This window comes from Phoenix dactylifera, unplaced genomic scaffold (genome assembly GCF_009389715.1).
Source record: "Phoenix dactylifera cultivar Barhee BC4 unplaced genomic scaffold, palm_55x_up_171113_PBpolish2nd_filt_p 000167F, whole genome shotgun sequence".
In the NCBI taxonomy this organism is placed as follows: domain Eukaryota; kingdom Viridiplantae; phylum Streptophyta; class Magnoliopsida; order Arecales; family Arecaceae; genus Phoenix; species Phoenix dactylifera.
This window is the reverse complement of record NW_024067708.1, coordinates 907,646-935,199: the sequence shown is the minus strand read 5'-3', so window position 1 is coordinate 935,199 and position 27,554 is coordinate 907,646. Positions and strand designations below refer to the sequence as shown.

The 27,554-nt window shown below is 38.0% G+C and overlaps 1 protein-coding gene across 1 annotated transcript; it reads right to left on the bottom strand.

The window, feature by feature from the left end:
• Positions 1–221: 221 nt before the first annotated feature.
• LOC103724081 (exocyst complex component EXO70A1-like) lies at positions 222–25,847 on the bottom strand. Its single transcript, XM_008815236.3, has 12 exons — positions 25,540–25,847; positions 25,297–25,392; positions 24,535–24,740; positions 22,782–23,042; positions 18,695–18,833; positions 18,406–18,618; positions 15,376–15,581; positions 9,800–10,000; positions 9,631–9,730; positions 7,355–7,464; positions 7,128–7,274; positions 222–673 (listed from the first exon to the last, which is right to left on the bottom strand). The coding sequence occupies exons 1-12, from the start codon at positions 25,687–25,689 to the stop codon at positions 556–558; spliced, it is 1,947 nt and encodes a 648-aa protein (XP_008813458.2). The 5' UTR covers positions 25,690–25,847; the 3' UTR covers positions 222–555.
• Positions 25,848–27,554: the final 1,707 nt, after the last annotated feature.

The window sequence follows — 27,554 nt, the reverse complement described above, 5'->3', positions numbered from 1 at the left end:
TGGTAAAAGCTCAAACAATAAAACACCACCTATCAGCAGCTGGGACAGGAACACTAAAACATTAATTTATTAAATAATGCGAGAAAAAAAAGGCATCGCAACACTCACAATAACGTCAAATCTACAGGGATCTCGCTGTCACATAGCAGCTAAAACGCGTGAACTCGCATTTGTTAGCATGAACCCGCTTTGAAGTAATATGAGAAAATTGGAGCTCAAAATGCAAATATCTCACTGAATATCTGATAACCACAGGAGAGGCTCAAACAATTGAGTACCACGGTACCACCCAACAGTGTCAAATCTGCAGTAGCTAAACGTGTGAACTAAATAAATCAAATAGAACACTTCCTCACATCAACCTTCATCAAAATATGGTTTCATCAATAACAAATAACATGAATACATTTTGAACAAGCATGTTGGATATAAATCTAGCACAGGTTTATTTATAGGAACTTCAAACGAACTGCCACATCACATCTAAAACTTCTGAACCTGAGTTGTACAAAGGACACCTCCTTACAAAGTCCAGGCTCGGGGTGGCGCTGCCTGTCACCTTCTTGTTTCACTCAGGGTCTTTCCCTCAAAAAATTCACTAAGCATTCGCTCAAGATCTTCTGGAGTGTATCTGATGTACTTCTGTGAATTCTTGCCATTCTCAACCAGTGGCCTGAAAGGTAAAATAATTTGCTGACACTGGATCCACAGCAAAAAGAACTGTTCCAGGAATATAAACATAATAAAACCAAGTATTCTGTCTGCAAGGCACGAAGAATTATGGTGTACTCTGAAGGATGGTCTTAGACCAGGGGTGGAACCAGGAATTTACTCTGTAGGTGGGGTGGGGTGTGTGTGCTTGTGGAGAGGGGGGGGGGGACACAATTTTGTCCTTTCTGGTTTATTCTCACAATTAAAATGACAGCGGAGAAAAGACACATAGAGACTACAACATTTCATATGTATATTAGAAATTTGAGACATGCTGTATATAAATCTAATTCTTCTGATCATATCTTTAGCTAAAAAGAAGATTAACATGACTGAAAGAATGTGAGACAGACCTACCTGCCTTCTGTGCTAAACCAATGTTCATCCTAGTATCTTGCCATATGATCTTAAATATCTAAGAGTGGGGGTGGGGTCTGGAGCTGACATAAAAGTAAGAAGTCCGCTAATAGAAAGTAAGATTTTTATTGAATCTTACAATAACAATATCCAAATTTTATAGATAGCAATCTAAGTACCCACTTCCTTGTTCTAAATACACGAAATTTGACCTTTCTGGTTTATTCTCAAAATAGAAATGACAGAGGAGAAAAGAACAAATACAAATACTACTACATTTTCTCAGTAAATTAGGGATGCGAGACATGTTGTACATAAATCTAATTCTTCTATTCTTATCTTCAGCTAATAAGAAGAGTAAGATGACTAGAGAATGTGAGGTGGACTTCAGTGCTAAAACCAAGTTCTTCCTAGTATCTTGCCTTACGATCTTGAATATCCATGCTAACAAGCTGCTTTAGATGTTTCCACAACCATAACCAAGCAATATGTATTTGCTATATATTGTAGATGACACTGGCATGCTTAAAAGGATGGAGAAATGGTGATAAACTTGGAAATGAGATTAATAACCAATGGGATTGGAGAGGTGTCACTTTTTTTCTTGGTATCTGGATCATTTCATTAAAAAGAAGAAACAATTAATTCATAATACAAATGAAACTTTTTGTGTTGTAAGACAAATCTATGAATATTTATATAGATAGGGTACGACAAACCATCATGAACTGAGCAGTTTGGGCCGTACCAAACCAAACCAATCACGAAACAGGATGGTTCGGTCCCTTAAAACCCTCTCGAGCACCCCATTGATGCCTCCACCCCTCCATTCTCTCCCCCCTCTTCCACCATGATCAAAGCTTCTAAACTCTGTCATGTGTGTTATCAATCACTCAATCACCCATCTCGCTCCTCTTCAATGCTGACCAAGGCCGATCAATGCCTAGGATGCCCCTACCCCTCTCCCCTTCTCTTTCTCCCTCTCTCCCTTCCTCTCCTTGTTTTATTACAACAATTGACCACGATACAGTATAGACCCAAACTATACCGAACCAGTTGCCACTCAGTACGAGCCTCGATACCGGTGCAGTATACCTTGTATATAGATATATAAAGAGATGTGAGCTGCTTATAATGTGTACCTGTATGCATGTGTGAGGGAGATAAAAAATGGCAAATGCAAACAACTTCTAAACAAACAGCCAGCCTATTTCTCTAGACAAAAGAGAGCGCATTTCTCTCCACTTTTTGGTAATTGTAATTTACTTATGGATTGTGATCATCTCTCAACAAGAGCTAACCAGGTTGTGATGCAAACACTTTTAGATGGGTTCAGATCCGAATGCCAAAATCCAAGGCAAGGATCAATTTCATCACCAGATTTTTCCAGTTGTGTGCTAGACATTTGAAATATACCAAGTTCCAAGGAGCCTAGGCTCTAGCATCGAGTGGATGAATACACTGAAACAAAGAAGAGTCCCAGAGTTTCAAGAATTGGAGGGGCGCACCTAGGGTGGGTTGGGGTGGGGATGGGTGGTTGCCATGGACCAACCCCTTCCTTGAGTCTGCCTCTGTATTAGACAAGTCATATAAGTTTGCATCTCAGCATGTTGGGACCTGAGTGGTAGATTAAGTTGGAAGCAGCTCATGTCAGAAGACCACAAAAACATGGATTTGATGGCATCGACCTGGGAGCCCAACCATGCTTCCAATCGGAGTTCAATATGACAATTCCAAAGGTTGGTTCCTATACAACAGAACAGCAACTAATCTGACATTTTATGTAATTACCCCAACTCTACAGCATTCCATTTATGACTACTAGTATGGTTACGCTAGCTATTGATTTCATCAAGCAGAGTTATTTGCATGGGGTTACCTTAGGAGTACAATAGGAGATATTGAAGACCGACATGGCATGAATCACCAAACCTGCACTCAGGAAGAGTAATGCTTTGAGGTAACAAAAAAGCTAATGAGACCTTTAGTTTATTAGGGAAATGCAAGGATTAGATTGAAAAAATCCATGGGTTAGGACACCTCATGCTCTTGGCCACATCAGGCTCTCTAATTAGGTGCCATCTCACTCTTAGCCACTATGTTCCACCTCATGCTTGCTACCACCTCTTGCTTATTTAAGAATTGCCGCCTCATGTTTGACTTGCACCTCAAGCTAGTATTAAGTTGACACCTTATGTTGTTTTACCTTAGGCTGCTACCTCATATTTGTACGCCTCATGCTTAGGACTACTAAAAGAGCCATCTCATGCTTACATATCAGCCACCTAGTTGAACTTGAGCATCTAGCTACCAGTACATTGAGATGGACACCTCATGCTCCAAGACACCTATAACTCGGAGGCCTCTTTCTACTGTGCAACTTTAGAAATCATAGAAACCTTATAAAAGTAGCTAATGAAGTAAAAGAAAGAAAATAAAGAACAGAGGCAAGCAAGAAAGAGACGATGGTATTGTTTGATAGTTTGAACCTTTATAAATCTTCTATAGTTGTAAGTATCCTTGCATAGTTAATAATCCATTTTATAAATGACTATTTAATGTTACACCAGTTCAGGAATTCCATGTCTACCTCATTGTCCATAATCATTTTTGAAACCATATTCCTATTTGAAGTCTGAAGCACCTTGTGACCTCCAATTTCAGCAAATTGTTTGAATAATGAAAGTTAAAATGCTATCTATCTTGTTTTATATAAATTGAAGAATAGCTTTCATGATTTTCTAATCATTTTGCTGTAATAATTGTCCATTAAGTTAGTCTTCTAAACTTTGTTTTTCTATAACTAATCGACATCTAAAGCTAACAAAATTGAGCTATTCTAACAGAAATCTATCTTACTGTATTGAAGTGATTGCTTTTGATCTTCACTCAATCATATGGAATATCTGTGAATTATTATAATGAAATGAAACTTCTGGTCAGTCAAGGAACCCCTAGGAACAAGTATAATAGTTGGTTACCAATGAGCCCTAGCCAGCAGGTATAATAGTTTGCATCAATGAACCCTTTACCAGCAAGTACAATAGTTGGTCTAAATGAACCCTTAGCTAATAGGCCTATTAATCAGTGAACCCATAATAATGGCATCATAGTTGCTTAATGACCAATTGTTACTGAAATGATTGAATATTTTCTTCTTAGGTGCTAGTGTATTCAAGTATTTTCAAATGTCTTTCAGTGTATTCAAGCATTTCTAAGTGTATTTCAATGTTTTATAAATGAATTTTTTCAACAATTTTGCACAGAATGGCAATGATGACACTAATTATTTCAATAAGCATTGATTCTTACTGCTTTTATTATTTTATTTTTTCTTGATTTTACATTGTTCACTATATTTGGGTACTTCCTGAGCAGTGTAGCTCATCATTGAACTATGATATTTCAAGGTGAGAAAATGGTCAATATTATGCTCCTAGGAAGCTTAAAAGTGCTTTTGGTGTCCATAATGAAGCCACGTTGGTGACAAGCCAGCAATTCTGGATGCGGGCAGAGAGGGTTGTGAAGGTTATCAAGCCTTTAGACATCGTGCTTTGGGCTGTGGACCGTGAGAGGTACCCACAGATGAGCTTCCTTATCACATGATGATGACTGCTAAGGAGCAAATCAAGCGGATCTAGTGAATTTCTATGAGTACATAGACATCATTGAGCAGAGGTGGGACTACCAGAGGGTAGAAAGCTGCATCTAGTAGGTAAGAATATACATTAAAATAGTTGTTCATTGTCTAGTCTTATAGTTGGTCACGTCATACTAAAACAATTGTAACTTGTATTTGTAACTTACTACTTGAACCCAAAGTTTCAATACAACATCCCTTGATTTGCAATGGACAGTGAAGTTCTGTCCACCCTGTGCAATATGACATACAAGATGGAGCCTGATCCAAATGTAGCGTAGTGTCTTGAGGAGGTTAGTTAATTTATGTGGAGCATGTCTTTCATAATTTTAAATTTATTCAACATATTATAACATCGCGGGCCATATCTCTTTTTCACAAACAACTATTTAGGGAGAGCTTCCACAGCTTTGGTGAACGAGATGTTATGCTCAACAAGGGCAGTATCATATGATTCCAGGTATATTACATATGAACAATAGCTATTAAGTGGTGGTTGATATTTTATAGCTACCACCATCTTATATGTAATTTTGTTCAATGCTTTTACAACTAAGTGGTGTTTCATTTCAGGAGGTCTGCTCAACATCTTAGGTGGTTTGCTCTCCGAATCTTCTCGTAGACGGTGTCCTCTAGTGGCTAGGAGCGCAACTGCTTCATATTTGCCCTAATCTATCAACAAACAGAAGAACTATCTCACAAAAATGCCTAAGCGATCTACCTGCACTACAATCTAAGGTTGAGGGGCTTAAGTGTATCGAGGAAGTGGAGCTCAAGCATAATGATCCACTCCACAATGATTTTGTACAGGATGATGAGGGTACGATTTGGCTTAAAAGCCAGCAGCAGGAGCCAAAACTTGATGACCTAGGATCGCCTCTAAGACCAACTAACATTGTAGCCGGCGAGACTAGGGTGGATTCGGAGGAAGACAAAACGTAATATCCCATGCTCACATCCAATAGATCATGCAGAGGGGTTAGTGGGAATTAAACCGTTAGATGATTCCATATCCAAGAGATCCTCCAGCGATTTGATCGAGAGATGCTCGAACGAGACCACCATACTACATGGTCCAGCCAGTCAGAAGGGCATAGTCGATCATTCCAATAAAGCCAGTCAAAGGGGTGGGACAGGAAAGAAAGCAAATGAGAAAAAAGGCAAAGCCCTACGTCATGGTCCAAGAAACCTTCACGCTCATGGTCACATGGAAGTAGAAATGATGATGTATCTAGTGGCTAGGGAGGTCAGACCACCACATATGGTTCATAGCTCGAGAGTAGGATTTGATTCACCGGAGAGTCTCAATTCACTCACGCCATGTAGGATAGGGACCACGACGCATGGCTAAAAGACCACAAGCATACGATTGCATATAGAAGATGGATTTCTCGAGATCATAGTGGACACAAACAAGGCTGCCACAGATGACATAGCATATAGGGTAGAATCCCTTGACGTATCAAGTTCGAAATCCTATATGGAATTATATGGATATGGTGCTGGCTACTTATGAATATGGTGCTTCGGAAACGTCATCCTCCAGTGACTACCATCCTACATAGCTTGAAGCACCTTATAGATCGGAATTTTCTTTCAAGCTATTTGGACAGGTCGCTCCACAGCCACAGTATCAGGCAGATGACTCCTCCCAAAGCAACACCATCACCCACAGCACATACAGAGACCATATGGATTACGTATTTTATAAGGGCCCCACAAGCTTACAAGAGTAGGGCGCTTTGTGGTTGGAGAATTGGGTTGAGGCCCCTGCATATGAAGACAACCCCGATGTCCACAAGAAATATCACCATTCGATGAAATTTTAGATGTAAGTATATAAGTTGTACTTAAATACATCTAATTGACTGTATCATTATATTTGGTATTTCACTAATTGATTTAGATGTTGTATGTTGCTTTTCCTGGCGTACAAAGCTTGGATCGCTTAAAACATCAAATTAGGGTTTTAACCCTAATAAAAATATCAAAGACATCAAGAAACATCAAATTAGACTTAAAATCAATCAAAAGGCAAAAAAAGTATTACTTTTCATTAAATGTTAAAAAAAATAAAAAAACAAAAAAAATAAAAAACTGGCATGCAACATCGTATACCGGCATGCAACATCGTATATCGGCATGCAACATCATATCGTGTGTCGATACCATACCATACCAAACTAGTAGATAACCGACATGGGGCAGGGCACAATACCAAGTCAACGTACCTTGGTTGCAGCCCTAAGTTTAATTCAAGTAAAATATATTCATGTCTACATGCATAAATGAAAATATGGATGCATATGGATGATAGTTTTGATAGTATAAGTCTAACAGAATATAGAATGAATCATTAAGAATGCAATGACTCTAAGAATACTCAAGAATAGAAGGCCACATGTAGAGAAAAACATACCCAAATCGTTTAATAAAAGACCTATATGCAGGTAGTAGAACTTCAGCAACTGCAAGCCTCAAAGACTCGCGCAACTCTTGATCTGGGACTGTCCATTGACACTGCTTTTGATGGAGCTCCTCAAACTGCATGTTGAATGACTTAAATCTGATGATAGCAAGGTGGGTCAGTTTTGTGATACATTATAACATTATTAGCAAGCTGGAAAACCTAATCTACTTCCTGACCTCTCTTTCACAGCCGATCTTGAGACTCCACTGCTGGTGCCTCCATCACTTCCAACCACACTACTACCTCCCGATGAAGTCAAACCTTGACCAGAGAGGCTCTGCAATACCTGGAGTTGATGAAAAAGTACAGTTATACAGCCTGAAAAGTATTTCTGTTCAATATATGAGGATATTCTGTTTGACCATGGTGACCAATATTTTTGGCTCACTGAAGATCCTTAGATAAAACCATTGATATTTTGTAACTCAGCAATCCCCACATTAAATTAACAACAGATATAAATCAACCAATAATTTAAATTTGAGAAGAAGCAAATGAGACATAGGAATGTGCATAAGTAGGTCATCAGTCGGAAGATGAGATAAAAAATCACAACCTCAAAACAACCATATCTATAGCATATGTTCGCTGTAGTCGCATCTTCAACCCACATAATCTTTCTACAGTTTGATATACGATAAATTTCTTTGCAATATGGTATATCGTACCGGCCCGAACAGAATGGTATAAGGCGTACTGTACCATACCAATTCGATACCGGTATCCGGTACGGGTGGCATACCGACACTCGGTATGCCAAACAAAATTCGTATTGTACTGTACCGACATTGTGCTAGCGTGGCACCGATACGGAGTTTGATACCGAGACAACGAGCCTTGCTTTGCAGGATCAAGATATATTGATATTAAATTATTTTGTTAGGGTTATGGATTTGTAGAAAATGAGCATATATTTATTCCATTATTTCTATTTAAAATGTTAATTAGAGAGAGAAAAAAATAGATATATCAAGTACAATAAAAATAATAAGCAATCAATATGAGATTGTACACAGCTAAGCCAAGCTAGGAGCCCATTGCATCAGAGAATAGTTAGTGCTTAAGGATTTCCACATCCACTTTTTTGTGCACATGGAAAGACCAAAGTCCATGTACTCTCCATTCCAGCATCTTGTGGATTGATTTGTAGGTCGAACATACATATCAGGGTTGTTAGGTTGTATAATTCTGCTCTTCAGAAACTGCGGTTGATTAAAGGATTTGGAAAATTATAAAGGAAGCACATCCAGCACACTCTAACGAGATGCATCACTAAACTCTCTGATTTATTTAGAATTCTAAAATCCTGCACTACAGTTACTTTAGCAGATTATTGCAGATTGCTAGAATTTTGCTAAATAAATCATGCAACATTTAAAATTTACTCTATATTTTCAAAGAAATGGTTGCATTTTTTAAAACTGATATATCTCAATATGTACAGGAGCATATTGATTTAGTATAAGTATATAATAGCATACAGTAATAGCATTGTCCATATAATGTTACCAAGTGCGGCTAATAATTCAACATCTAGTGTGTTCCTCCATCAAAATCTACTGTGACTTAGAACTCAGTATGGCTCAAAAACATGACTAGATCACTAGCTCATATTTATTTTTTTTTCTGAAAAATATTATCCAGGTCTACAATTAAGGCTGCAAGCAGGTCAGTTTTAATAGGGATTTGCAGACCCCAAATCCAATCCATATTTGAATCAAATCAAAAAATTGAATCCGAGCCTAACTCATATCCATTTAAGATGGATTTGAGATTTCTATTATTGATCCATCATTTTTCTTTTTTTTCAGTCAAATTGTTTGAGGAGAATCCAAACAAAACTACAAAAGACAGCATAACTTTGTTAATTATATCAAATTGTTATTCAAGAAAGTAACAATTACACAACATATAGACACTACCAACAACTCATTCCAATAAAATTTGATTGATAACCACAGTTATTATAATCAACAACAAAACTTAGTGATTAACAAAACAGAAGTTGCTATTGAAAGTAAATTATTTTTCTCAAATTCAAAGAGGGTTGTAAAACATGTAGGGTATTAGTTTCAGGTCAGTTGGGTTTGGTGTTAATTTAATAGTGGTTCCTAATGATTGAAATCCAATTTATTTTCAAAATGGGTCATATTTTTCAATCCAAGCCTAATCCAAATTCAGATTAGACCAGGTTATTTTTCGATCGGTTCCTGACTGGAAGTCCGTCAATCCAATCCACTCATGGGCTTCCTGCAAAAAAAAAAAAAAACAGCAACAGACAAAGCACCAGGGTGTAGGACAGTGCTACCATAAAATCAACACTGAACACAAGGTAGGATATTTTGAATGCCAAGGACATTAAAAGAGCATCAACCTAAAGTATTTGAACAAAAATACATGACATTTTCGAAGAGGGACACTTGTATGCTGAGTTAGGTTTAAGAAACCAAACCTTCGCCCAAGCAACCCTTCTATACTGATTTGCATTTTGCTGCACAATCCTTCGATGCCTTTGAATCCAGTCATCACCCAGTAAGTCCTTTGCTTCTGATCTGAAAATAATAAAGAGGCATTGTTTTTATCCAAATTAAATGCTCCAGTCATCTAATTGTATAACATACCTGCGCACAGATCTGACCATATAGTGGATGTTATTCATCAGAAATAGGTACATCAAAGCAGGATCCTTGTACTGCTTTGATTTTCCATCCAAATTAGTCTGAAGAGCTTGCATAATATGCATTGTTACAGATGCCAGTTCGGAGTTTGAATCATCCCCAGGTTTAAAGTCCTGGAAAAGCTGCTTCAGTGTTGTTTGATAGCTGTAAATGTTTGGTTAGTTGCTTTCTCAAACAGCTACATGGTGCATTTTATCTTGCTGAAGATAAAAGGTCACGAAATAATCAAACAAAGCAACAGGATAATTTCATAATCCACAGATTAAGCATATAAATGAGTATCTACAGAGCACAAGATATTTGTCAAGTAACATTGCATGCATATGAATAATTTGAAATACATTTAAAACAGGTCAAAGAAAAAATTTTCCAGGAGAGGAGAAAAGATCCAGAAACAAATATAAAATGGAAACATTTTCTTCCAAAATAACCATCCCTAGCAAGAACTCAATAATTCCATTAGCACTAAGTTTTACATGAACAAAACGTCATATCAGCAGCCTGTTGATTGTATGAGCAATAACCCAATTAATCATGATCTTAGATCCCATATATGACTAGTTTCTGCGTAAGAAATTTAACTGCTGCATGAACATTGGATTCATTCATTTTTAGAGTTTCAAAGAGGGCAAGAAGAGTGAATCTGGAAGATCTCTAATGCCAAGAGTTTCAATTAGAATATAGCTCAAGACACCCCCTCCAGAAGCAACATCCAAATCATTTAAAACACAATTTCTGAAAGAAAAGAAGGGCAAGGCATCTCCAATCATTTCTTAGTACATATTCAGGCATGTGCCTGCCCCTAAGGGTAGTCCAGTCAATGGTTTAAAAGTCATGACATGATGGGTGACATGTCAACCAGTGGCCAGCACGGCACATGATGTGTGACATGTCCCATGATGTGGCAAGCCAAGACGCATGCCTTGTTGTGCTGGAACACTCATTTGTGCAGTAGATCACTATCAACTGGAAGCAACCCAATGTTGCATGCTGGTGTTGAATCAGAAAGTTACGAACTAGCCAGAATGGACAGGCAAGACAGCACTTGAAGCCCTGTCCAGTAACAATCATTTGTTTCATATTAAAAGATATTGTAATAATAGCATTATTCATGAGCATAAACAATGTCCTGATCACCCAAACACGAGTTTTCATGACAAAAAAACGGGAGTGGATACATCAGTCCTTTTCATGTTTAGTAATAGCTTCCAACATGATTGAACAATTGTGTGACAATGTTTAGACCTAACTCTATAAATACACCCTCTTCTATACTAAATGCATCTTTGTGCATTCTCTCTCCAGATAACATTTAAAAAGAGAGAGAGAGAGAAGATCAATCAAAAATGAGAGCAAAAGTTAGCAATTCATATACAATGTGTACATGTGTAAGGCCAAAAAATACTAAATTTATACATTTCAATAACTGACGAGATTACAGACACCCATTAAACAGCCTCAAAGTCATGTCTAATCACAAGACTGGCTGTCAAGAATCATTCTTATTTAAAAACAGCATGTTCCAAAAGAAGGCAATGGTTCTCAAGAATCTAAACAATGGGCCTTCACAATATTTTCCCCCCAAACATACCTAAGTTAGAACATGGTCCACTTACCCATCGACCCCTACACTGCCTTAAAACCACCTAAACATCCTTAATCATCTGATAACCTAACCCGAGAACTATTATTAATCTCAACCAATTCTATAAAACATCTTCAAACCCTACTCCTTCTAAGAGCACCAGAACATAAGATTGGATCTTGAAGACAGCCAACAGAGGACATCAGCACAACATCAGGATTTCTTGCACATGGCCCACTGGCCTGATGAAGATTTCATGCTGAAGTTTGACTCATCTATTAATCTTTGGTCGAGTAACTTTGGCAATGCATCATGTACAAGAGATCATGTTTCATTGCAAGCTGGATTATTGTCAAGTAAATTCTGCATGCCATCTGATTCCAGACCGATGATATCCTATACCACCAAATCCTTAGAAACCTACTTGCTTCTTATATCACCATTTTTGCATGGATTTGACATTTTTTTGCATGCACTCCAATAAAGTTGCATTCAAAGACATAACCTGACCCACTACATATGCCTTTTTCAGACCTTACTCACTGTCCTCCTCTTTCTCTCTCTCTCCTCCCTTGGATGGTTTTTGGTCTGACTTGGATGTGAACCCTGCGTACCTACCCTCCTCCCCCTTGCCTTTTCAATTCAAGAGGGTGCCTCCCATTCACTCTTTCCTTTTTCCTTGTTCTAGCCAGGCATCACCAGGCTAGTGGGGCAGCCAGAGAGTAAGAGAAAGAGTGAGGAAGAGAATGAATAAAAAAAGGAGAGAGAATGAGGAAGTGAATTAAAGAGGTGAAAGAAGGAAATAAAGAGAGAGCTAGGGAAGAGAAGAGTTGAGTTTGAGAAAACAGGGACCTCCTTTAAAGTCTAATTAAGAGCTTCTTATCTTTATTTTTCAGTCTACATCTTTCATTTGCTGCCAACCCAACTCTCTTTTATCCTCGAAGTTAGTTTGATATGAAGCTTTAAGTAGCAATTCCATCTATTCATTTTTCACGTTCTTCAAATTCATCTTCGGAGTCCAGCAAACTATTTCATACTTGGACCCTAATACATCCTAGAATTTTCAGAAGGACAAATATCTAATTTCAGAATCCAAACTGAAATACAACCATGTGAATCCAAGCAGCATAAAATCACTAATAGATTGAAACAAGAGGCAATCAGCATGCAATAATTGAAGCTAGAAGCCATGAACCAGTTCAACCGGCACCAGATCCAGTAAATCAGCATAAATCAACCATGAACAACAACTTAAAGATTTGCATGAAATAAACAACTTCAATAAAAGTAACTAGCATACAATCCACTAAAGTGCATGGCCGAGAAATGAAAATCATATCTAAAAACTAACTGGCATCCAGAAACTGCTCAAACAAGAATACAATATGTTCTCTCCAGCCCTAGAAAACAAATAATGCCGAAAGGTAAGATGGTAGGTGTGTTTGAATCAACAAGGGAAGTGAAAGATGTAGAAGTCAGAAAGAAATCCAAGATAAAAGAAATCTCACCAAAAAAAAAGAACCTGGATGTACAATAGTATCTACATCCATTTGTCCCACAAAGTTTTCAAAGAAAAGTAAAGAGATAAGGAGAGAGCATCGCAGTCTTTTCTTATCTAAAATCGATTGCTTGATCTAGTGTTTAGAGCACTGAAACTCAACCCGTGCTGCTCCATAACTGATTTATCAAGATCCTAAGCAAGATACACCATACCATACCGAACCAAAAAAATACAGTGTACCGTACTGAACCAGACAGTACAGGACGTACCAAATCATACCGGTTCGGTACCAGGACGTGGTATTGGAGGCATATCAGTACTCGATATGCAGAACTAGCCCCCGTATTGGGCATACCGACATACTAATAGGGTAGCACCGGTACAAGGCTCAGTACTGAGACGATGTACCTTGATACTAAGGCTAATTACTTATCTCGGTGTTGCATGACGGACAATGTGGACATCATTTAAATATGTTGTACACTCAAAAATAGAAGAAATAATGATGAAATCCCACTAGGGAAACAAAGAAAGACATGATCATTCACCTACATCATGATGCCCATGTCAGACCAAGAACCCAAGTCCTCTCTTAACAGCTGAGTTCTATACGAACACTTTGTTGCAATTTTTGGTAGAAACATGCTACCCACTGTGTTGGTTTCTGCACTTCAATGCCACATTGAGACATGAATCCATTAGACCTTAGCAACTTAGTGGTAGGCTGTGCGGATAATATACAGCTTGTTGGATCTTGCCTCATTCTAGATTTGATATGTCATCCAATCCAGCACAATCCAATCTGAAGCGATGGGTACAAGATGGTAAGTTTGCAGATATAATCAAATCTAGTAGATTTGGTGTTAGCACACAAATGAGATAATTCTTCAGACACCTCTGAGATGCATAGTTGATAATATTTACAGGATCATGACTAGGACACATATACTAATGCATGTTTTTTGGGGGATTTATTATTGAAACCCTTCGAGCTTGTTAGGTTTGGCAGTGGACATTGACTCATCTTACTAGTGTTCAGACCAAATACGTTAGTGTTTTAAAGGCATATACACGCATGGTCGGCAGAATCATCCCGAACCGGGCGGTTCTGCCCGTTCCAAGCCATATCGGTGGCTCACTGGTACAGTTCGGGCTATAAAAACAGCACGCTGCCGGAGCCAGAGAAGAAGAAGAGAAAGAGAGAGCGAGCGGCGGAGGGAGGGAGGAGAGGTAGTGGACGCCAACGGAGGGCCGGTGGAGGCCGCGGGGCCCAAGGCCGCAGCTAGTTCTCCTGTTTCAAACAAAACAAGGGTCCGGCCGCAGCTAAAAAATTTTGAGATTTTTTAAGTGAAGTCGGCAAGCGATATGCCGACTTCACTTAAAAATTTCAAAATTTTTTAGCCCCAGTCGATTCCCCTGCGTCCGCCGCCTCTCCTTCTCCCTCCCTCCCCTGTTCTCTTCTCTTTCTCTTCTCTTTCTCCGGCTCCGGCAGCGCGCCCTCTCTCGGTACGGGCCCAGCATAGCCCACACCGAGTCGTCCCGCTGGAGAACCGGTACGGTGCCCAGTACCGGTTCCTCCGGCCTTGTGTACATGTGTCACGTTCCAAAGCTCCCAATGAGGATAATGATTTAAAGATAAAGAAGATTTAGAAGTGTATTTGCTTCTTGATTAAAGTAGACCTCTGGTCAAAACTTGAAAATGAAGATGTAGATATGAGTAAATTGGAGCAAGTTTATGCTTGACAATTATACAAACAATACAACGAGGGAAAATAATCTAAAATGACTTTGGCATATGCAACATCATCCAAAAGCGACAACCAGCAGGAGTAGGGACCTCAAGTTCAAGTTGAAGAAGTTCAAGTTGAATTATCAAGAGTGAATAAAAGACTTCGAATGGATGTGATGAGAAGCATTAAAAAATAACCAAGAAAGATTTTGAAGAGTCCATTTTAAAATATTTGACACGGGATACCACTCCATGGTTGAGATAAGGCCTCTATAATTCATAAACCAGACCTAAAATAAACAGAACAATGCTTTTGTTTTTTGCCTATAGTCACGTTCCAAAAACTAACTGAAAATATAGCTCTATAATAAGTAAATACAGCATCTGTATCGAAAGATAATAGATAATTCATATTTCCTACTTTATAGATAAAGCAACAGCTGCAATCGTATTTAAGCTATATTAACAAGTAAATAAAAGGGACTAGCAAAAGGATTAAAGGAACATTTTTATAAAAAAATTTATGACCGTAAACAAATAAACTCAACTCAGATACAGCCACATGCAAGAACAGGAATAACTATAGTCAAATTCCTAGGAAAACACATGAATTATGAAAGAGGTGCATCTGTTATTGCTAATAAATTATGTAATTTTCATGGCAAAATTTGGTATCTAAAGGTAGAATAAATGAAAATACTTACTCAAAGAGGAATTTCACATAATTAATGACATAGCTAGTTAAAGGGTGGACAGTTCCATCAGCAACAGTTGTTTTTGTTGCATCTTTCTCAACTGCCTCCTCAAAATCACCAAAGGTTTCCTTGGCAGTTTGAGCCAAGTGTCTTGTCAAACCCAATGCAGATTCTCGCATTTCAGAACAAGCTTTGACCTCAAATATTGTTTCGACCTGACCAATCAATTAAAGGCAATCCCATCATTTACTATTTGGTGAAAAGAATGATACTTTCCAAATATAAACAGCTCTCATACATATGCCAATAAATTAAATAATTGGGATGAGCTTAAAAAATGTAAAGCGAACAGGTATAGCATGTAAATGACTATAGCCTCATACCAATTACCCAAAATGTCAATTCCCATAAGTTTTATTAAAGCAATAGCAAATCCAATTGCAACGTTTCATTGGGCATATCAATCTTACATGATATCCTTTATCAGTTATTATTTGTCTGTTAAAATGAGCTAGCCCTGTCATAGCCCTACTCCCCTTACCAAATTAAAGCACACATAAGCACAAACCTACACATACAGATAAAGATATCAATATATACATGCATATATTTAAAAATGGCAGCCTAGTGCACAAGCCTCCCTCAACTGCTAGGTCTAGGGAGAGTCAGATTTACGCAACCTTACCTCGTGCGGAAAGGTTATTTCCATGTTTCAAACTCGTGACACCCAAGTTAAAATGGAGCAACCTTGCAATTGTGCTAAGGCTCACACTCTGCGCATATTTATCTATTCTATATAAAAATAACAATTTTGAATTTGAAGAATATTCCATTCTAATATCATCTATCATTTTTCTACCCAAAAGCTCTTCCATTTCTCTTACAATACATAAGTAATTCCTATTCAAATAAATTTGACTATTTTTTAAAAATTAGATATTCGAATCCTAACTTTAAAAATTAATACGTAAAAATTGTATTCTAATCAATCTTTTAAGCAAAATATGCCATTTCGGTACCAGGCATGTACTAGTACCACCCTTTACTGTGTCGGTACGCCCGATGTGGGAGCCGATTCGGCATACCGAATGTCGGTAAGCCTCTCGTACCACATACCGGGTTCAGCACTGATACAATACGCCCTGTACTATCCAGTTTGGTACAGTATACATATCTTGCTTTTAAGAGTGACAACACAAGAAAAAAATATAAGAAAAATCCCACTATTCTTTTAAAGTTATATATAATATAATCTAAAATTTTATATTTATTTTTCTTCTCAAATATGCATGGCACACATGAGGTTGCTAGTACATAAAAAATGATATTGACACATTTAAATATGTTTAATATGTCTTGCTGTTTCCCAAAAAGCCATTAAGAACTATATAAGAAAGCCTTATGTAAACATAAAAATACATCATGTCTTCCCCTTGCGACTCTCTGCCTCTTACAGTTCTCCATCTGCACGCTTGTCAAGATATGGCATTTCTCTTGCATTTGCTTCCCCCTTCTCATGAAATTCAAAGCTCTCTACCTATACACCTGGTGGTCCACTATTCTGTTTGAAAATAAAATAACTTCATGTAGTCTATGTTCTGCCAACAAGGTAGCAAAGTTAATATAAACATTCTCTCTAACATTTCAATTTTTCTTACAAAACTCTAACCCATTTTGTCAATATGGAGTCTAGAAGCACTATATTTCCTTATTTTGAGGGAAGCAATTTACAAACTAAATCTTTTCTTCTTCCACCACTCAGTTTTTTTATTGATATTCTCTTCCCAGTTACATGCATTTCCAATCTTCTTTCACTTTTTAAATTTCTAATTTTTTATTTTTTCCAACATTTTAGCATTGTTGTACAATGATTTATCTACTTTTAACTTTAATCTCTTCTTTTTCCAAATTGTGTATTTCAATCTAGTACCTTCATTTGTCATTTTTGTGGGTATATATTCATCTTAATTATCTAATTTGAAGAAGTTTTCATAATTATGTCATTTTTCATATCATCATGAATTCCTGATATTTCTTAGTCCATTTTTTATTTCTATTAATTCTGCCTTACTCCTTTTCTTTAATTTTTTTTCATTTTCAACTTTGTTTTACAGAACCTACAATATATGTGTTGCATCTAGAGAACATCATCAAAAACAGAGTAAGCAGCAGTACAAACAACTCCAAAGCAAAACCTTCATTGTTTAAAATGTTTTTATGCAGAACATAAAAATACAATTTTTTCCCTGCAATAACCATCTCAGTTGATGTTAAAACATATCATAATATGATGGTGTTGGATTACAATCAATGTTGTCATCAGCAATCTTCTAGGCACTAAGGGGACCATTTGAACAGATATTTAGTTACCCTTTTAACAGATATTTCCAAAAATAGTATTTAGTTATAACATACAAACAACATTTTCCAACTTCCAAGAATTCCACTAATAAATCGTACAAGTCAAACAAATTACGCAAATTCATTAGTTAAAGGAACAATATTAGTTAATTGTACTTGCATAGTATAAAATATAATAGTGGTAAGTTAACATGTTGCTTTGAGTCTTCAAACTCCAGAACTTTTTCTGAAGAATCTATGAAACAGCAAGAACTATAGAGTGAAACTCAACTTGATGAAACTAAGGTCAAGATTTTTCAAATGCCCAAGCACTTTAAGTATCTTGACTGTGACATGGAACAATGCTGACAGAACCCATGATGGCAATTGTGCGATCCCAAATTTATAAGAATCTGACTCATAGTACAAAGTTCAAGAACTGGCACAGCTTTAAATGATAAATACAATATGTACAGATACTTTACCTACTCACATAACAAATTGGTAAGAGACAAGGCTTCAGAAAGCATTACATCACGTGAATGTCGTGTGTCATAAGGACAGTATAAATTTTGTCACATAACTGTGGCTGTTGCACAATGTAACTAAAAGTTACAACAAGCAACAAGATCACCACCACCCAAGTCAGGAGGTAAAGTATGCTCATAACTGTGGTGTTCAAAGAAACATATATTATACCTCAGGTTGAAGTTCCCTCATTATTTCATACATGTCTAGAAGAACAAACAGCTTTTCTGGCGACCTTTTGCTTTTAGCAATAGCCTCTCCAAAACTAAGTAGCACCGCTACACTGTTTGCAGTTACTTCAGCAAAACACTGATCCTTGAGAGACGCAATGCCTTCAAAGATTTGATCACATAATTGACGTTCCCCAGCAAAAAGCAGCTTGACCTGTTTCAAGCATGGTCAAAATACTTGAGAAACAAAAGCAATACACTCTAAAAGTGATTTTTATACAGATCATTACTGCAATTCGCATGAAGTGAATCCAATTGCCAATTTTGGCCTCTAAGGACTCCCACTGCAACTTCTGCACCTCATCTTTACTGAGTTTTTCCACTCCCAAACTTGAAAGGCTCTTTTCTAAAGCCGAAGCACGAATTTCCCTGAATGGAAAAAGCATAATGCCCTGGACATAAATACTTTGTACTGAATCAAAATAAAAGGTCTCATGAACATGGATATACGGTAAAACATTAAGTTCATGTAATTATTATGGTTAAGGTTGCTCCTAAAGGTGTACAAAAAGCAAAGTTAGAAAACAGTATCTTTACGTAAAAAACATGATACAATCAGGTTGTGCAGAAAGTAATATTTTTAAATGAGATGACACCATGACAAGATATGTTCATATCAGTAATCATCAAGGGAAGCCATCTGTTTAAAGACATGCTTAAGGTTTACAAAGTTAACATGCATAGTCACTGAAATTCAACTGCTCAATCTTCGAGTAGGCCCACAAAAAATGCAAGGCAGCTACAAGAAACTTGGATATATGTGGACATATCACAAGCCATTTCTTGATCAAGTGAGGCCATCAAATAGGTCAGAATTTCAGCTGGTGCCCACAAATGTAGCAAGCATATCAGCCATCATTGTGGTCATCATGATTGTGAACCTACTTCATGCGAGGCCACTTAGAATGCATGGCATCCTCACATCAAACCCATATGCATTGGGTACTAAGGTAGGGGTGAAAGAAAACCAACCAAACTGCAAAACAGACCCAAGCCAGTTATTTCGGTTTGGTTTGAATCAGGTTTGTTCACAATCAATCTGTATTCAGTTTGAAATTTATTGGAACCGAAAAAATCAGTTCAGTTTCTGTATAATTAAAAAATAAAAAAAAACCTTAAACCGAACCAACCCGCATATGTACCATACAAATTGCAATAGGCGAGCCAGCTCGACATACCAGTCGCACCAAAACCAAACTCTCGCCACCGAGCTCGGTGATAGGCCTTGTGAGGATTCTTTTTTAAAGCGAGAAAAAAGAGTGTAAATAGTTGATGTGAGACTAAATAGAACCGGCACCATTCAACTCTTTTAATCCCAATATTTCTGAGTCGTCCGATCCATGGTATGCCGTACCGGCCGGTACGGGCCGGTACGTACCGGTCCGGCCTGGGACCGGTAGCGGATCAACGTGGAATCCGGTACCGGTAGTTTATTGTTGAAGAACCGGTACGGGACCGATACGGGACCGGTACGAGACCGGTACGGAACCGGTGCGGGGCCAATTTCGTACCAGTCCGGACCACCACCGGTACACCGACCGGTACCGGTACGGCGGACCTTGGTCCGATCAAACATCAATGGCTATAGTGACCACATCCCGGTACACACACACACACACACATATATATATATATGAAGCCTTTAAGTCTTTAACCTAGCCACCGCTCTTGCCTCTCCCCCACTCTCCTCACTACTCGGCCTCCTTCCCTCCAAAAATCGCTACATCTCCCCCCTCTCACAGTTCCCTACGAAACCCCCGGCCATCCAAGGCCGATCCGCATTCCGACACACCTCCTTGATCTCCCTCATCCTCATCCCATAGCTATTGCCCCATCCCAAGCCACAGCAATCGCCGCACATCCTCAGCCTTGGTGCCTCATCACCCTCTTCATTGACCCCCTCTACTTCTACCTCCTCTATACTGGTGGCCTATGCATCAGCCAAATCTAGAGGAGAGGTACCCCTATTTCTCCTCTGCCTCCTCTAGTTCAAAGGCTCGCCATCCAAGCACCATCATCACCATCTCCCACACTCCCTTCTCCATCTCGCAGTCTTGAGACCACAGCCAGTCGCCATCGATCGCCAATCGAACCACAAACCAGCTCTCTTGTTTCCAACCACACCAAACCTCGATGCGACCAAAAGTTGGACCAACACCACCCTCTATCCACTGCCAGGTCTAGCTAGCATGCAAGCCTAGGTGATTGAACGGCAAGAACCCTAGCCAACTTCCCTTTTGTTTCGCTTCTCGTTGTCTGCGGCCTTGCTACATTAGCGCCTCCAAGCCCCGCCACCATCACGACCTCCAAATCCCTTGCAACCGGTAAAGCCACCGACCTCTCTTGTCCCTCCTTCCTCTCTTCCTCTCCCTCCCCTCCTCTCTTCCTCTTCCGCACCATCGCCTACCTCGCACACCTCATCCTAAGCTCAACCCAATAAACCAAACTAAATTGTTTGGATCGGTTTGAACTGGATTTCGTATTAGGTCGATTTAGTTTCGGTTTCGGTTTTAGGAAACTGATTTAAGTTGGTTCGGTTTTAAAAGTACCTCTAAACCAACCCGACCCGAACCATGCACACCCCTACGATGAGGTAGGTTCTGAGCCAACATGCACTCAATGTGAACTTAAAGAATTAAAATAGGGTTACTTCTATATGGTTGAGATCCTTGAAAAATGGCATGTTATTGCTAATAAATGATGCAAAAATCTCAACTCCAAAGGAATAACAAAGAACCAACAAACATAACCTCGGCCATTCGGGATTGGTTTTATGAATCAATTTTCATCATTTGATCATAATGAGATATGTTAGGTTGCACATAATGGATCCCAAAGCAACACAAGCCATGAAGTCCACATCGCATACAAACCCAAGAAGCTAATATAATTTGCATGTTTGCCTACCAAATTTTGGAAGTGACTCGAGTTCATTAAGTTAGTATGTCTAGACTTTTGCCATTATATCTGACTAAGATGATCCTAAGTCCTAACTAAATGTAATGGCATATAGCTAACTATAGTAGACCACATTTGACCAAAGCTAACTAAGTCATCTTTGCAACTTCAAAAGCCTACAATTGGTTTGTTGCAAATCCAGAACTGGATCTTATCTTCCAAAAACTCACTTTCAGCATTTCTTACACTACATATGACAAAACTAACCATAAGGATTTCTTCTAAATCATTAACACAACTCCCATTCAAAAATCTCGTATCTCCCATCAAAACTTCCTCCACATTATCACATCTACCTATGATGCTACGGAAGCTGAATTTGTACAGTTAATTGTGGGCAGAGAAGGATTTTTGAAAAGAAATCTGCAGAATGGCAAAAATTTCTTGTTCCTTGCAATACGGTCATGTTTTCCAAACTAAGCCTCTCCAGTCACTCTCTTTAATCTTGCCATTTCAGAATCTTTTGTGAAATAGCAGTCAGAAAAAGATCCTATATCACCTTAGATAAGACTAGGTTAATAAAACACATATAGAGTCATCACCAAATTTACGAAATACAATCTTCAACTTACTGGAAAACTGATTACTAGCAGTGGAAGCAGATTCTACATAAAAACAGTTAACACATGTTCGGATGGTAGTCTCTCCTCATAAAGTTCACAAATACATGTATCCAAATTTCACCAAAATCAATTTATCCTTGCTCTTACTAAATCAAATAATTACCTCACTGGCATTCCATGTAGAAATAGTTAACACATGATAAGATGGTAGTCTCTCCTCATAAAGTTCATACATACATCTATCCAAATTTCACCAAAATCAATTTATCGTTGCTCTTACTGCATCAAATAATTACATATCTGACATTCCCCTCCACACTTTTCTACAAATTTATAGATGTCCTCATCACCCTATTAAGAGCAGACATATAATCTATGAGCAGACAATGTTTCATTATGTTCCACTTCCTAAGGATAGGTATCTTTTCATTAATACTGCCATTTGAACCTCCAAATAAACACCATGAAATTTCCATATACAAGTGATACTAATGTTTAGACGTTTTCTAGAACACATAGTTACATTTTAAAACAACCCAAATCTAAATTTGTACATAAACTGAACTAACAATAGTTTGTAATAGTGAAAATGCCTAATGAATTATTCAAAACTCTATACAACAATTAGATATTTATTTCACATGATATTTTTAAAAATTTATAAAAGATTATTTCTGCTCATAAAATCAACATAAAGCACTCATCATGTTCTCATATAAAACTGGTTGTCTGTATCCCCTTCAACAAAATAAGAAGAAAAATAGTTGCGAGAAGGACATCCAAGTGAAATCTATACCTGTAAATTTTTAAACATTGCTGTTGGTATCCAGCTTGAACCAATTGTTGAGCTAACTTGTGCAGCAGAGGCAATATCCTAGGAGCAATGAGAGTTGGAGGTGTGTATACAGCTGCTTCTGAGTTTTTGGCTTGATGCTCAGAATTAGTGGTACCTGATGGGTTTTTACCACCATCATCACCCTGCTGCACTGGTGACCCTGATGATGGTCGGAGGGCATCCGGAAGACAATCAAAAAGGCAATCAGGTTCCACTGGTTTGCTGAAACCAAATTGAAAAAGAATTTGATTCCAGAGCAAAACAGTTGCAAATGAATTCACTTCTTTCCAATCAAGCACAAGATACTACTTATCAGATATTAAGGGAAAAAAAATTTATAGTTTAAAAGCATGTGCAAGATAAATCAGGCATTAAACCAACAGAAGCATTAAATCACAGGCATTCCACATCAAACAGAAAACATGTAACAAATTAAAAAGATTATCCTGCTAATTACTTCTACACTAAACTGGTGGATCCATATCAATATTTAGAAGGTTTTTTCTGTTATGTCAAGGTTAAACTTCTACAACTTAGCAAAGAGATCGTTTTCTAACTAAAATTCAACTGAAGTAGGTTACTCATAACTTAATTTGTCTGCAAGACTGGATCCTTCTACAGGGGAACAAGTTGCTTCAAAATTTGTAAGCTCTGAAAGTGGAAGAACAAAAGACTGAATATCATCAACCAGATGGTTTTCCCACATTATTGTTGTTCTGTGGTAAATTATGGGGCTTGTCACTTGCAACAAATGTCCAGAGATCATCTCTCATTTGATGAGTACCTCTCTCGCATCTTAAAAGGAATTAAATACTGTAGTGAATGGATGGTCTTGTCAAAACAATCCATTAAGAATGTTTTTTTTTGGGGGGGGGGACGGCTACTTTACAAAGCCCTTAAATAAATATTATCCAATGGCATCAGACTGCAGAGTATCCCGAAAATTCCCGGGTTGAATAGAAATAGTCTCCCACAACACCGAGATTGTATGATCTGTCGCATAGAAAGTCATCCAATTTGTTTGCCTCTTTGAAAACATATCCAATGGATAAAGAAGAAATATTCGATTTGAGTCTCTAAATATCCATCATCAATGGATGGGCAGACCTCTAATCCTGTGCTTCTGTGGTAATCCACAATATAATTGTTCTGGAATTCCCTTCTAGAATGATATGATCCGCATGTAAGACAGTAATATATGATCCTACACATCATTTAATTGAAAATGTTTGTTCATTGGTAGTGAAATGATGGGAGCCATGATATGGACACCATGATGGTCTTTATTCATCTTTTAGTGTTAAACCATGCACTATTTTGCATGGATATTTAAAATAACACAGTACCATTATATTTGTCAAATATGATGAATAATAAATGGTTAGAGCAGTAAGTACGATCCCACAACTTAGGGCGATAAACAGGACATGCAGTTCCATGTCCAAATCCTAGATCTAAAATCTAAAAAAGACATTGGACAGATGCAACCTAATGGTAATATTTTCATAATTAGTTAATTACCACAACATGATGCATAATTGTTGATTGCACCCCCAACATAATCGCATCAAGTATTGCTCATATAGATTTAAACATGAATTATCCCACTTAAAACTTAAAGAATTGGGCATTCAATGCTAGTATCAAGAAAACAACAATGACCTAAAATAAGAACGAAAGAACAACAACAACAAAAGAATTCACAGAATGAAACCTGTGCTTGGCAAGAAGTCCCCTGAATTCATCCTCCAGCTTCAGAATGGCCTTTCCAAGCAAATTATTGACATTGCTAAGTACTCCATCACTGCTCTTGAAGCTTTTATTTGAGTTAAAAAAGCGCAAGACAACTCTCAATTGATCAACTGCCTCTAGATAACTTTCTATGTCCTCATGCGGTCCCTTCAGCACTTTGATTTCCGCCTACACATTTGACAGATAATCAGCATTGAAATGAAACCTCTAAACAGACCAGCACCACATGAGATGAACTACAAGTTGCTTAGCTTTGAAATAGTCAACACCAATGTTTTGGCACAATAAGGCCATTTTTTTGATGTCCAGCAATATTATTAACTACTAAACAGCAAGTATACTATGCCTCCATGTATCCCATATTATATGCCATAACATATTCTCAACCAAAAGTCACTTATTTTTGTTCCATCTGCGGACAGACGCTCGGAATTAAACATTACCCAATGTCTTGACTGCACCCAGGCGTCCTTGTAACCATTTTCATTAAGTTTTTGTCCATTACACACCTTAGCTTAGTATACTTGATAGCATTAACACTAAACTAAGGGTATTTCGCAAGAAGAGGTCGAATCTCAAACACATATTGCCTGTGCCTCGATTCAACAAAATGCATCCAAGCCCTTCACATTACTGGGCGACAGAATACAGAGACAAAATCAATTTTTGAAGTAAAACTAGTGCACAGAGAGAGAGAGAGAGAGAGAGAGGGGGGGGGAGCAACCTCCCGTGTGCGGTCGAATTGGCCCAGTATAAACTCCGCCGACTTGAGTGTCTTGTCGATGTTCTCATGCGCCACCCGGACCGCATGCGTTCTCACCTGCATCACGCAGAAACGAAAGTATGATCAAACACTTCAAAAGAAAAGAATGGGAAACCCTAGAAATACCAAAATAAAAACTAAAAATCTCAACAAATCGACACCAAAATCCACTAGCATGACAGATGTAAAGATAACGAAGGGGACCTGAGTGGGGCGCATGGCGGCCTCGAGGGCGGAGAGGCGATGGTCGAAGGAGCCGAGGATGGAGACCATGCTGTCGGTGATGGTCTGGCTCTTATGGAGCGAGTCCCGGAGGAACGACGCCCTCTCCGTTAGCGTCTCGATCGCCCCCATTGTTGGCGATCTCCTCCTCTCTTCTTCGAACGACGGTATCTCTAGATCTCGAGGAAGGGTGGAAGTGGGGTCGCTACCGGCTCTTCCAGGATGGAAGCGAAGCGGGGCGGGGCCCGGAAGCAGCGATGCTTTTCACTTGCTGTTACGTCCTTGGTCTGTCTTTTGTTTGTTGAGGGGTCCCTAGCGACGCCTAACCGGTGCCGCCTGGCTGGAGTATCAGGAAGGCTGATAGGGCTGACTCAACATATTAACTTGATCCATATTCAACTTGCCATAAATAAGGTTTAGATTTGAGCTAAATAGATTTAGGTCGTAGACAAGTTGGCAGGTTAGGCCCGTGTTTCAAACATCTAACTAGGTAACCTATTCAACCCATTTAATATTCAGGTTGAGATAAATCAAATAATTCGTTTAACCCGTTTAGCTTGTTTAAGACTTATTTAACCTATTTAAAATCTGTTTAACTTGCTTCTATCCTGTATAACCCAACCAGCTTAACAAGTTTAATCCATTTATATCTATTTAATCCATTAAAAAACCCACTTAATCTCTTTAACTCAATTAACATGATTTGACCTATTTAATAAATGGGTTATACAAGTCAGGTTACATGTTTAATATGCTGGTTGGATATAGGTCTAAATTTTTAACCTATTTAATAAATAGATTGGATTTGGGTTGATAAATTTTTTGACCCGACTTGTATTCAATACGACTTATATCTAATCTGACCTAATTGCCACTCCTAAAAGCTGGGCAATTGAGAATTTTAGATTACACTGTTGATTGAAAGCGATTGAGAGCAAAGTAGTCCGAGCCCCCAAAAAGGGTAGACTCCACAGGTGAGACATGCGAGGTCTATGTGAGATATTCGAGTGTGCATGGGGGGCAAGCACGGATCACAAGTAGGGCAACACACCATAAAAACCAATCTAATCTAAGCCTAAATTCCACCAGTGGGGGTGAGCACACATCACAAATGAACTATGCAACTAGAGAAATATCTTTGTTTCGTACAATACGAAAAGATATTCAAGAATGTCAACAAACTGATGCCTAACAGGGCCGATCTCAAGTAGGATAATGCACTATAGAATTCAATCCAATATAAATCGAAACTCCACCACGGGCACGTCGCAAATGAACTACAAAGCTAGAGAAATATCTCCAAATCGGACCATATAGAGAAATATTCGAACATGCTAGTGGACCGTTACCTATATTAACTGAAGTACAGTGGCTACTAAATGTATCTATTAACAACATCTATGAACATTTTAGCAATTAAAATGGTTGGGCTGACAAGTATGAAACTGTTACTGTCCACTATTTAGCAAGAAACATTATCCAACAAAGCAAAAAAGAATTGTTGGAAATATTGATGAGAATTCTATTCGAGTAAATGAACGCATGGATCTTTCTAAGTTTGGTTATGGCAAAACCAACTTTGGTGATTCTTTTCTCGCTAAGTTATAAAGCATGAAACTTTTCTTTGCTCAAAAGAGCTTCCATTAAAGGAGACTGAAATTGGAAAATTACAAAACAATAATAGTTAAAGGAAAAGAAAGTTCAATAAGCATTCACAATATTTTATTGTTGATATGTAAAGCATTTAAGTTCAAATGAAATGCATTTGAATAACAGAAAATTAGGGATATTTTAGCCTTTACAAGCTCACATAAATTTGCAGTTTCATACCATCTCAAAAATTTATCATGCACATCATGTCTCCATATCTACTTCTTACAAAACAACCAACTCTATAATATTTATTTGATAACCTCATTACAAGTTATTCTGTTATATTCAAGCTTCCTGCATCGCTCATATGTCATAGGTCATGATGACTCCACTTGTGAATGTTT

What these genes read in the sequence shown, in the direction of transcription:
- LOC103724081 (XM_008815236.3), bottom strand. Translation starts at nt 25,689, where the DNA reads ATGGGGGCGATCGAGACGCTAACGGAGAGGGCGTCGTTCCTCCGGGAC. An exon ending in AATTCGACCGCACACGGGAG is followed by an intron (nt 24,741 to 25,296) that starts GTTGCTCCCCCC and finishes TCAAATGTGTAG; the next exon opens with GCGGAAATCAAAGTGCTGAA. An exon ending in GGACTTCTTGCCAAGCACAG is followed by an intron (nt 23,043 to 24,534) that starts GTTTCATTCTGT and finishes ATTTGGTTTCAG; the next exon opens with CAAACCAGTGGAACCTGATT.